General features: G+C 47.3%; 1 protein-coding gene across 4 annotated transcripts in view; it reads left to right on the forward strand.

Moving 5' to 3' along the window:
* IWS1 (interacts with SUPT6H, CTD assembly factor 1) overlaps positions 1–12,042 on the forward strand; it is a 304,114-nt gene that overhangs the window by 125,167 nt on the left and 166,905 nt on the right. For 2 of the 4 annotated variants that reach the window (XM_085634665.1, XM_085634666.1), the window contains exon 4: positions 10,972–11,158. In XM_085634665.1, coding sequence (XP_085490791.1) covers positions 10,972–11,158 — 187 coding nt within the window. The remainder of the gene's footprint in view (positions 1–10,971; positions 11,159–12,042) is intronic. The other 2 variants (XM_085634667.1, XM_085634668.1) reach the window with 1 other exon arrangement.

Consider the following 12,042-nt stretch of genomic DNA (forward strand, 5'->3'; position numbering starts at 1 on the left):
TGCGCAGTACGGACCGAAGGAGGAGTCACCAAACTCGTGACTTCCAAAGACTGTCCAAGAAGAAAAACAAACTGCAAACATCCGGGCCCAACACCAGATGGCGATCTATGCTAAGTGTACAACTCTGCAGCTCTACATGCCAAGAACAGATGCATACTGGTAAGTAGCATATTCCTTAAGATGGACGGAGCTCAAATGCAGGACAATGACGTTTAACTCAGTCAGTCACTGCCATAGAAAGCCTGCCGGGAAGGGATTTCACTCGGTCGAGCACTAGTAGCCGCTACTAGCCAGAGATGTCAAGTAACCACATCAGGTGTGAATATATCCAACGTGAGGCGGCATCCTGGCGCTAGCAGTTAATCGCATACAAAGGTGAAAACACCCATAGCAGAATGTATATAATTATCCAGACGTGGACAAGCTGCTTACACCCGATATAGGAACATTTAAAATCAGTTGTAGCTGGGAGGTTAAAATTCAACTGGGCCGACTCAGCTGTTCATCATGTTGAAGCACCTTAGACACATGAAATAACACCTATAAATGGCGTTAGCCACGTACATGAGCACAGCAGGTGGTCTATATGTGCCAACTAAGGCTGTTTGGCGTAACTGGACAGATTTGCAAAGTGCCTTACCTGATGTGGAGGGCTCGGAGTAACAGGTGGGACTCACACGGAGTAGACACAAGAAGCCTCGCAGGCGCTGCTGCCTGCTGGGCTCAACCTAAAAAGGATGGGGTTCGACTGCACGGTACTAAACTGTTGTAGATTTTACCTGAGGCAGGACAGTCACAGAGAGCCCCAGACGCCGCACTTACTGGAGGCCCTGTACTTCTGTTACAATCAGAGGTGTGCAATATTCTCATAATTTGCTCTTGCATAATTATGTGAAATATCAGGAAATTACGCCAGTGTTCGCAAAATGCTTGTCCTTCATTTTACTCAATATTTTAACATTGTGGCGCGACAAAGCATTCACAGATTAAAAAAACAAGCATTTGCAATGCAATAGGTCTCGCATTTATAGGAGTTTGAGCTATTGGCATTGTAAATGACAATGCTTTTTATTTAAGTTTGGTTTTTTTAAAACATAAATAAAAGGCACAGTCATTTATAATGCCAATAGCTCAAACTCGTATAACTGCGAGACCTATTGCATTGCAAATGCTTGTTTGTATGAGCTTCTCAGCTTAGTTTGGGTGGTCATCTGAGCTGATGTCGTTGGCTTGTTACGGAGTATCCTTAATGCATGGTTTAGCTCCTTTTTTTGCAGCCGCCATCTCTAGTGATGGTTTTTTGGGGTGGATGCTTTGTTGAAGATTTACTTTACAGCTGTATGCTTTTTTTAGGCATAAGGGCTGTGGGGAACTGTGTCCATTGCACTATTGGGTATATAGAGACTTTAATTATTTGTTCTCATAAGGATCTAGCGTGGACTTCAATGTGAGCAATTGAGCCTGCAGTCTATTTCAGCCTCCTATAATTTATCGTAGTGGCTGCGCTAATTTCTTGCTGTGCTTGGGCATGACGCTGGAAGGATACGTTTAGGTGGATCCCTTGCAGTTGATTATCACTTTCAAGGCAGGATCCTATCTTAAAAAAGGTTACTATTTGGAACAGTGGACGAAACACCAGGGTGTAATCTAGGGTTGAATGAGTCTTTGCCGAATGGTTGGCGCATTCCATGAAGATAAAGCCCTCTTATCCTTCCTTTGCAGCTGGATTTTTAAGGGCGGAGTTTGCCAAACCTTGTTTTTGTATTTTCATGGCTTGGACAGTTGCCCTGCAGCAGGTTCATATTAAAAATCCCCTGTCAAGAGAATACGTGGTGTAGCCTTGTTTGATGTTTGGGTGATGATGAATGCCTTCAAAGATTCGACAGTTGGCAAGTTTTTTTTATGACGAATGGATATAGGCGTTTATTATTTGCAACGGAATCACATTGTCATGGAAGCATTCTGACAGTTGCACGTCTTGTAAATTTGGATGTACTTCTTTTTGGATGTACTTCTTGTATCTCTGCTATTTTGCCATTTATGTCTGTCGCTACATAGGTAGCTAGGCCGCCAGTTTGGCTTCCCAATATGTACGTTTTTACTGCCAGCTTGTTGTATCCAAAGTATGCCGAAATATCTAGTGAAGCTATTGCCGAGGTGTCCTACAGTGCTTTTTGGTGGAAAGTGTTTATGTAAAATAGGAAATACCGATACTCAATTTTGCTTTGTAATCCCTCCACATTCCATGAGCAGATTTTCATTTTTTTCCCATGGCTTGGGTCTGAGCTTTACATTTTCTGGTCAATGACTGGAACCACAATTTGTGATAGCTTAAACGTCCACAGGAGCAGACCGGTCTTCACACATGCAATGCCATATTAACAGTTAGTGAAATAGGAAATTACATCTAAAATACTTACACAAGGAGGATGGAATCCTTATTTTCTTGGACACACATGGGGAGTAATACTGTACTTAGAGTACTATCATACATAGTACACTATAGCATTGCTCTTAGTGGTCAATCATCATAATATCAAACCATCTTACCTGCAATGTCAAATGCTTCACCAAATGACAATACCTTCCCACGCAAAGAAAAATTGTGTGTAAACACCCGTTCAGTATCTCTGCGCCTACTTAGTCGCACAATCATTTAAAAACTTATACTCAGACCACTCACTTAGGCTTTTATACGCCTACACCTACCACAAGTGATGGTATGAATGGGAGGTGAGTTTATGTAGGTACAGATGGACTTGTAACTTTGAAACTTGTGAATATCCTGTTTTTGTTTAGGCTTTCTCTATAGGACACTGTAAAAGTTAAGAGGAGAGCATGATTAATAATGTTCTCACAAAGGTTTTGCAGGTATTCTGTGCTGCTAAGTGTTTGACGAAGATCAATACCCTTAAACTGTTATTTATCTGAAAAGACACCCCCTCCTCAACCCCAAAAGACGCATTACCTTACAGCCTTTTCCAAATTGGTGAGTTAAAACTCTTGGCTCCGCAAACATTAGCATTCTTGTTTGTGCTTTTTTTTTTTTTTAACAGTGTAATGATTTCAAAGTGACTGTCTCTTGTCATTGCAGTTTCATATAGCAGAATGTATTGGAGCTTGTAGTAAGTATGCCTGAATCCAAGTTATTAACTATTCTTTTACCTTTATAAAGCTAGAGGTTTAGTGTCATGGGTGGACTCCCTGATTAACCTTGGAAATGCAGTTCCTGGATAAAGTTGTGCCACTGGTTTTAAAAGCAGTTTACTTTTGCACCGGACATCGTGAATGTTGAAACTTGTATTTCTGCCTGCAGAGAATTTCAGATTTCTATTAGCAGGATCTTCAAGATAATTGCTAAGTACTGTTCTTTGGGGGAGGCGTGGCCTGCTGAGCAGCAGAATGGCCGCTTTCTAAGTGTGCTCTGCCGGCAGGAACAATATCCTACAGTTATCCTGCACTTTGGAGTGGCTCGGGCTCGCCCAGACCCGTGACAAGGATGTCGGAGGGCGTGGTGTGCTAGTGGGTGAAAATCCGAAGAGTCACCGACCCGGGGGCTGCGCTGTACTCAGGATCATCCCTGAGCTAGGAGGAGGCCGCGCACTGCCTCGGTGTGCTGGAGCGGGGAACCCAACTTGAGCCCGTGGCTGCCGCGCAAGGCCTCAGGTCGAGGAGGAGGGGCCTCCTCTGCCGCTACGATCGAGCTGTGCGGGAGGATGTGAACAGATTGGCGCGTTGGTGGGGCTCGGCTGCGGTGGCCCGGATCGCGGACCTGTGGTGGAGCCTGTGCGGCAAAAGCCGTTGCATCCGACCTTTACGGGGCGGGCGCTGATGTGGCGCAGATTCGGAAACGCGCTGTGTCCTTCATAGGCGGAGCGGAAGCAGAGTGTCGATTGCCTGCACAGGTATGCTGGCGCCGCTATGTAAGGTTGTATGCGCTCCCTGAGCCAGGCTGGGATCGCCGCTGTGTGGAGCCCCGGTTGATCGGTGCCCGTGACGGGTGTGGAGAGGACCGCCATCTTTTGTGGAGGCGGCGGAGGTGCTACAGGCTGATCCGACTGCAGTGAGGAGGTTGCATGGCACAACTCAGAGGGGTGAGGACCTGAGGTCTCTTGTGTATAGCTGGTGGGGCGAGTGTTGGGCACGCGCCCTCCCCGCCTGAGAGCGCTGAGGCCTGGAGAGTCTCCTATGCCCCCTGACTCCCCTTGGATGTGGGGGGGAGAGAATTGTGAAAGCTCGCCCCACATGCCCTGGCTGTTGGCGCTGCGCAGGGCCAAGTGGCTGCCTGATTACCCCTCATGTGACTACGGCTGGATGTGTTGTGGATGACCAGCGTTGTTTTATTCATTGGAAGTGTCACTGGATAAGCAGTGCCTGCAGGAGACTGGAGGCCGAAGCCGCTACAGTCGGCTGTTGTGGCGCAGCGGAGGGTCCTCATACGGAACATTTTGAGAAGCTACCGGGACACATTTGAAAAGAAGCTGTCGGCGGTTTCCTTGGCTGTGGACTGGCCAGGCTCACAGCGGAAGACGCTTCTTGGGAGAGGGTGGAGGTGGTGCGGCCTGGAAACTTTGAGTTGATCTGTGTATGATCCGGCTCCCTCGCGCCCATCCCTCTGGTGCGCGGCTCGGTGCTGAAGGTGTAGCTGCGGTGGTTGGCATTCCGCCTGGGAGCCCTGATCTATATACCTCACAGAGTGCTGGTGGTGGACTGCGGCTACGCGTGTGGAGGCGGAGGAGAGGAGGTATGACCGTGTAGAAGAGGTGGTTGGATCGAGTTTCGCCCCCTTCGTGCCTACTGGGAGGCGGTAAGCTAGAGGCCCTCCTTTTTTGGTGTCGCGACCGACATCGTTGCCATAATGGGGAACAGGACGCCAAGCAACCACGCAACATACTGATTCAGAACCCGAGACCCATGCCGAGAGTCAACGCGAACCCAACGCAGAGGTCAGGGGGGAAGATTTGAGGACCCTTATGCTGGAAATGAGATCTAGCCTCCGCAACATTGACACTAAATTGGATAACCTCACGTCGCAGTTGGACTCTGTCAAGTCGCAGGTGGCCACGCACGAGACACGCCTAGACGCACTTGAAAATCGCTCCACAGAGTTCCATGAATTCCAGGTGGAAACCAAGGAACAACTATTGCATATGGATAAACTTCTGGGAGTCATAAGAGCTAAAAATGACGATTTGGAGGCCAGATCGCGACATAACATCCGCGTAACGGGTATTCCGGAGACGACTGCCATATCCAGAATGAAAACCTCCGTCACGGAACTGTTGCATGAGCTCTTTGACCCGCACCTCTCAAAAGTCTTTGCGGTGGAGAGAGCTCACAGATCGCTGGACCAGAAACCACCGGTCGGAGCGCCACCCCGGCCTATTATTGCCAGAATTCTGTGCTACCAGGACAGGGATCTGATCCTGCGGCTAGCAAGAGAAAAGGGTACCATCACGCACAAGGGAAACAACATTTCGTTTTATCCGGACTTCACCCCAGCGGTGCAAGCTGCGAGAAGTGTTCCTCCCGGCTAAGCGAATGCTTCTGCAGGCACGGATCCCATACTCTTTGTTATAACCGGCTACGCTCAAGGTATCTTTTGATGGCACCACTCATTTCTTCGCGGACGCCAAATCAGCATTAAAATTTGCCAAGCATGTCGGAGGCAGAAAACCTATGAAGCATGCAGAGGGTGCGGAGGCAGCCGGAGGCCAGCTAAGTGACAATGATTGATTGGGGATATCGTATAGACTGCCCACTAGCTATGTCATGGTGCTTTAAACGGAAGCTGTACTTTATTGTTGTAGATGTACATTTCTCCTTAATAAGTTGCCACCACGTTGTGACTACTTTTTTCTTATTAATGTGGTCTTGGGCGGGTTGAGCCCTCTGCAGATTTTCTGGCCACCCTGTTTTATATGGGGTAGTCGTCAGCACAGTTGCGCCCCCACGGGAAGGTTCCCTCTTTTTCTTGCTGTACATGTTCTGTTTAGAGGTGGCTAATCTACAACCTGATTGGGGGGTTGGAGTGGGTGGCGGGGGAGTGTGTTTTGTTGGTTCTAGCCAGTATAAGACTTGATAGATATGTGGGTGATGTCAAATTTGTGTCATGTGGGCTTTGTTGGTTCTATCACTAGGTGAATGTTAAATGAAGGTGACACACGCAGTTCCGCTAATGACCTAAACTGTTTAACCTGGAATGTTCGGGGACTGAATGATGGCAGAAAGTCCAGACTAGTGCATGCTTATTTAACTCGTCACAAGATTGATATATGCCTCCTGCAGGAAACACATTTGAACACCGCCCCATCTCCCCGCCTTGGACATAATAGATGGGGTCATATTTACTCTGCCATATACTATAACTATGCTAGGGGAGTGGCTGTGTTGATTGGGCGAGGGTTGGACTGGAAGGAAGGGTTGATACAGAGGGACCTAGAGGGACGATTTGTTTTGGCTCGGGGATTTTGTGTGGAATATCTGTGGTCCTCGTGGCTGTATACGGCCCGAATGATGACTCTCCTGAGTTCTTCCACAAGGTCTGGGCAATGACTAGGGCGACTGCCTGCGGTACCATAATCTGGGGGGGCGACTTCAATGCTGTCCTTGACGACACGGCGGACAGGCGCAGGGCTGCTAGAGCCTTACACCCAATGGCTGGCGCAGCCCTGACGGCGATTATATCAGATGGAGGATTGATTGATGTATGACGAAGCAGGCATGTTGCGGTGAGGGAAGGTACCTGTATCTCGGAGCACCGAAATGCGTGGTCCCATTTGGACTATTGGTTGGTATCCCGGGAAGTTGCCATATGGACTAGGGACGTGAGGCATACGCCACGCCCCGTTCCTTGTCAGATCATGCCCCTAGCCTGTTAAATTTGTCGATCCCGGATTTGCCTCGATGTGCCTTTACGTGGCGTCTCCAACCCTACGCCCTATCGGATGAGGTTTTTAAAGAGGAGATCAGGAATTGTATTATTGACTATTTTGCATTGAATACTGGGTCGGTGACTACTGAATCCTCCCTTTGGGAGGCGTTTATAGAGGTCATTCGGGGCCAATGCATAGCCCGCCAAGCGGGAGTGTTAAAGGCTATACGGGGTACACTCACATCCCTAGAAGCTAGCATAAAAGTACTTGAAAATCAATTCTGTGAGACGGGCAACTCGGACACTGCCGGTTTGCTGAAAGCTAAGCTATTGGATTATGCCGAAGAAGCGCACCGGGAGGTGAAATTTTTGGGCAAATATGCGGAGGCTAGACGGTATGGGGAGGGAGATAGGCCGGGCCGTATGCTGGCTACTATGATATGACCACCCAGATCAGAGACGTATATTCATGAACTACACACTAAATCGGGCGAAACGAACAGAGGCCAAAGTGAAACTCTAAGTGCCTTTTCGGATTTCTATTCCGGCCTATATACGGCCACTCAAGATAAGTGCCCGGAGGGGATGGGGGATTTTTTGGATTCCATCGCGCTGGTTTGGTTTAATAACTCCCATAGGGAATATATGGACCTTCCGATAGATGCGGGGGATGTTGCCCAAGTAATCCAGAGTCTGCCACTGGATAAAGCACCTGGCCCAGATGGTCTGACCACAGCCTTTTACAAGGCGTATGCTGAGGAACTAGCTCCTAGACTGCTGGCAGTCTATGAGGAGGCCCTAGAGGTGGGAAAGTTGCCTGCAACAATGCGTGAGGCATTGATAATTACATTGTTGAAGCCTGACAAACCGGCGATGGAGATGGACTCGTATAGACCTCTCTCGCTAATAAATGTCGATGTGAAAATGTTGGCCTAGCTAATAGAATACAGCCTATGCTGCCCCTGATAGCACTTCCGGATCAATCGGGGTTTATTCCGGGGCGATCAACGTCACACAATCTTTGCACGATTTTCTCCACCGTGCATTATTTGCACCCAGACGTACACGCCGCAGTAGTATTTCTTGACGCTACTAAGGCCTTTGACACTCTTGAATGGCCATACTTATTTACTATACTGGGTCGAATAGGATTTAGCCCGCTCCTTATTAAAAAAATCTGTCTGTTGTACACTATGCCAAGTGCCCGGGTCAGGGTAAATGGAATGATTTCCGAGCCATTTCCTATCTCGCGTGGTACGCAACAGGGTTGCCCCCTTTCCCCGCTGCTGTTTGCAATAGCTGTGGAGCCACTGGCTGCTCGTGTTAGGCAGCACCATACAGCGCGGGGTATAGGTTTCAGTTCCAGAAGCTTGTTAATATCGCTATATGCGGATGATGTGACACTCTACCTCCTGAACCCGGAGGAAAACCTAGACCCAGTGCTGCGCGAATTTATACGATTTGAGGGGTTGGCGGGATCTCCGTCAACAGGTCAAAATCGGTGATATTTCCTTTTGACGGACAGTGCCCTGAGGGTCCCCTCTGAGTACCCCCTGAGGTGGGAGGCGGAGGCGATTAAATATCTGGGAATTTGGTTGTGCCGTCACCCTCAGGAGATTTGGAATTTGAACTACGGACGAGCGGTTGTTTGGCTGGAGGAGAAGGGGAAGATATGGGCGAGACTGCCTCTGTCACTTACGGGTAGGATCGCTTTGATTAAAATGGTCGTACTGCCAACATTTTTATATCTATTCACAAACATTCCAATCCCGCTCCCGTCAATTTTTTTTCGCAACGCTACTCTCTCAGTTGATTGCGTTGGCGTGGGCTGGCGGCCAAGCACGGGCATCCTGGGACATGCTGACTTTACCGCTGAAGCAGGGTGGACTGGGTGCTTCTGATATGCGCTTATTCCCACTATGTGCACAAGCTCAATTCCTACACTTTTGGATCCACCCCACGCCTTTTCAGCCTCATGTGGCTGTAGAGCAGGATAGTATGGCACCAATCCCGCTGAATGTGGCCATTTGTGGAAGGGCGCGACGTCCGAGAGGAGATGTAGATTCTGCCGAGATGCTGCGATGGGTCTGGGAGGAATTGCGCAAGAGGGCGGGAGTACCGATTCTGTTTGCTCCATCTATGTCGCTGACACAGAATCCGATGCTGCCATGTATTGCGGGAGGAGTGGGTAAGTCTCTGGTGTGGAAGATGCGCCTCCACACGTTTGCTGACTTGTTTCCGGACAACCGATTTATGCCCCCTCCGGTGGCGGAAGAGGGACAGAAAGTATCCTTTTCAGAACTGTTTTTGTATCATAAACTACAGGCGGCTTGCCGTGCGCTTAGAGGGGCATTTCCACTGGCTCCTCCGACCTTTCCAGCATTGGAGAACGTTGTGAGCTCCCCGTCCCCGCGTAGGTTAGTCACTAGAATATACAGACAAAGGCAGAACACAGCACCGGTGGTTCAACCCCAGTCTCTTCAGCACTGGAACGAGGAGCTCCATCCCCCGCTGACGGAGGAACAGTGGATTTTTTGCTGTGGACAACTGACGGACCTCTCCCAAAATTATAGATTTAGACTAATACATTTTAAATACTTGCACAGACTTTATAGGACACCGATTAGTCTGCTTAAGATGGGAATTAGAGAGGATGATGTCTGTTGGCTATGCAGGCACTCGCCCGCTTCTTTTTTGCATATGGCATGGGCCTGCCTGAAACTTGGAGACTTCTGGTCTCGGATTTTCTTATTGACTAACCAGATTGTGGGACGGACTGATGCCCCATCCCCGGAGCTGGGTATCCTGGGGTATGTTAAGGATACCCGCTAAATTGCGTAAATTACATGCTCTGCTTTTCCTTTTCGCTAAAAGGCAGGTGGCAAAGTGCTGGGGTAGAAGTGGGGTACCTTCGGTAAAGGGTTGGTTGGCGGATGTGGTCTATGGGCACTCACAGCTAACTACGTTCTGGCAATAGATGCCTCCGACCTCCCATCCTCGTGACATTTGGGAACCATTTGTGCAGTGGGCTCAGGAGCGGCGGGGGGAGGCTATACTGGAAGGTGTCGTGGGCATGTAAACTCCGGGCTATAAAATGTTGATAAGTGGTGGCGAGTTGGGAGGTGGGCTGGAGTTGTTTATCCTCCATGTTGAAAGAAGGCAACTGTGGCCGAGTTGGGATTCGTAACGATATAACTGCTTTAATGTATGCATACATGTAGATGATAGTTGAATATTCCCGAAGAGGATATTTTAAGATGCGTATACCTCAAAGCAGAGCTCACAGGCCCCACCATTACCAATGTACATTAATATCTATCATCTAACACATCACAGATGCTGCCACGCTGTAACAATGACTGGCCTGTTTTATTTTGTTGGTTGTATTGTTATGTAAATTGCTGAGAATGCTAATAAAAAAAAAAAGTACTGTTCTTTGGAATCCATGCAGCCCTCATCGGATCTTTTTCTCAGGGTATTGGCCATGAGGTTGGCACACATCATTTGCTAGCTGATAACGTCTTGAAGGGTCATAAGGGTCACTTACTCATCGGTAAGGAATCTTGCTACTCTCTATAGGCCTTAGTCATGCACAGTGCAGTAGGAAAGCACAGTGGTGCAGGGGGAAGAAAGGTGATCTCTGAGAGAGACAGCGGGTGAATTAGAAAGGATTGTATATCAAGGGGCAGTTGTGATAGCTGATACAATGTTGCAGGTTCTCTGTGGCAGCGGAGGTCAACTCCCTACCCCTACGTTAGCGAATTAGCACCAGTTTCACATCCAGCAGAATGAGCAGGGTCTAAACTGTGGCAATGTTGACAAATGATGTACAGCAATAAAGTTCTGTGGTCAAGTGGAGATATAGTTCTATTAAACGTGAAGCAGTTAAGAGGACCCAAACAATAACTGGTCCTATAGGATATGTTCATTAGAGGAGCATGGCAAAACAACATTTCAACCTGATCAGTCCCATGTGTTTTAACTCTATTTTCATGCCAAATAATTATTGAATTTCTGCATCTCATCCAATCCCACTCTTCCCCCACTCTTTTTTTTTTTTTTTACGTCATTGTTTATATTTTGCTTTTGGATCTCAGCAGCAAAAAAGAGCAATATACTCTCTGATGAAGATTCTGACAGTGATGCTGCATCTGAAAAATCCGCACCAAAGCCTAAGGATGTGATGTCTGATAGTGAAGACGAAGAGAACGGAAAGAGGGAGACTGGCAAGAGCAATGAGCAAACTCTGTTTGGCAGTGATAGCGAGTCTGGGAATGAAGAAGAGTAAGTAAAAATGTGCACTGAATTTCTTTCATCCACAGAAGTGCAGTTCTCAAAACAGTCTTTACGCAAGGCATGATTTTCTTTATGCAGGTCTGTTGTAGTACTTCCAGTATAGCCCTCTTCTGGCATAAAATGTGAGCTGGAAAGTTCTCTGTGCTTAAGCTTGCAGAAAATAATCGATCCAGAAAGTGGTTTTGTGTTACTAAATGATGGGGAGCTTGTTGTGATGTTTATATTTTCTTTATTCTCCTTGAAATGTGCCTATTTTTGTTAGTACTGCATTTATCTGTGTTTTTAATATGCCTTTTAAAATTTCCTGCTTTGTTTTTAAACTGCTTGTTTTGTTTGCTAGCTAGTTGATAAGTTATGGCTGGTCCATTTCTCTTTTAAATTCCACTGCCCAGTCTACTGCTCTGAAATGGGATGAATTCCTTCAAAAATACCACTTAGGACAAAGTAGCTTGTGTGCAAAAGTTGCCAGCAAATAAATGGTCCAGTGTTGGAGTTTCACCAGCAAATAGTGACCAGAATATATGTCATAAAAGAATTATTTTTGGGGGGAGACCAGCAGAAGTTTTACTTTTTATTTTCCTAACACATAAGTTCTTGTGAAATACATTAAACAAGTGGAGAGCTATGTTGATTACCATTTTTCTGTATGGTCTCGAAACCCAGTTTCATTGATTTCACTCGGCTGTGTTTTCTCATTGTGTCTGTTAGACCTACACAGATTTTGTATTTGCAACTGCCTTAATTGTGGCATATCATATTGCACTTGCTAATTTCTTTTCTCCAAGTTGTGAGTCTTTTAGCACAACCCTGTATCCTTGAAACTATGTCAACGTACCCCCCCCCCCCTCTGAAATCTAAGATCTGAAAGTTCT

The sequence above is a fragment of the Triturus cristatus genome, chromosome 11, assembly GCF_964204655.1.
Source record: "Triturus cristatus chromosome 11, aTriCri1.1, whole genome shotgun sequence".
NCBI classification, from domain to species: Eukaryota; Metazoa; Chordata; class Amphibia; order Caudata; family Salamandridae; genus Triturus; species Triturus cristatus.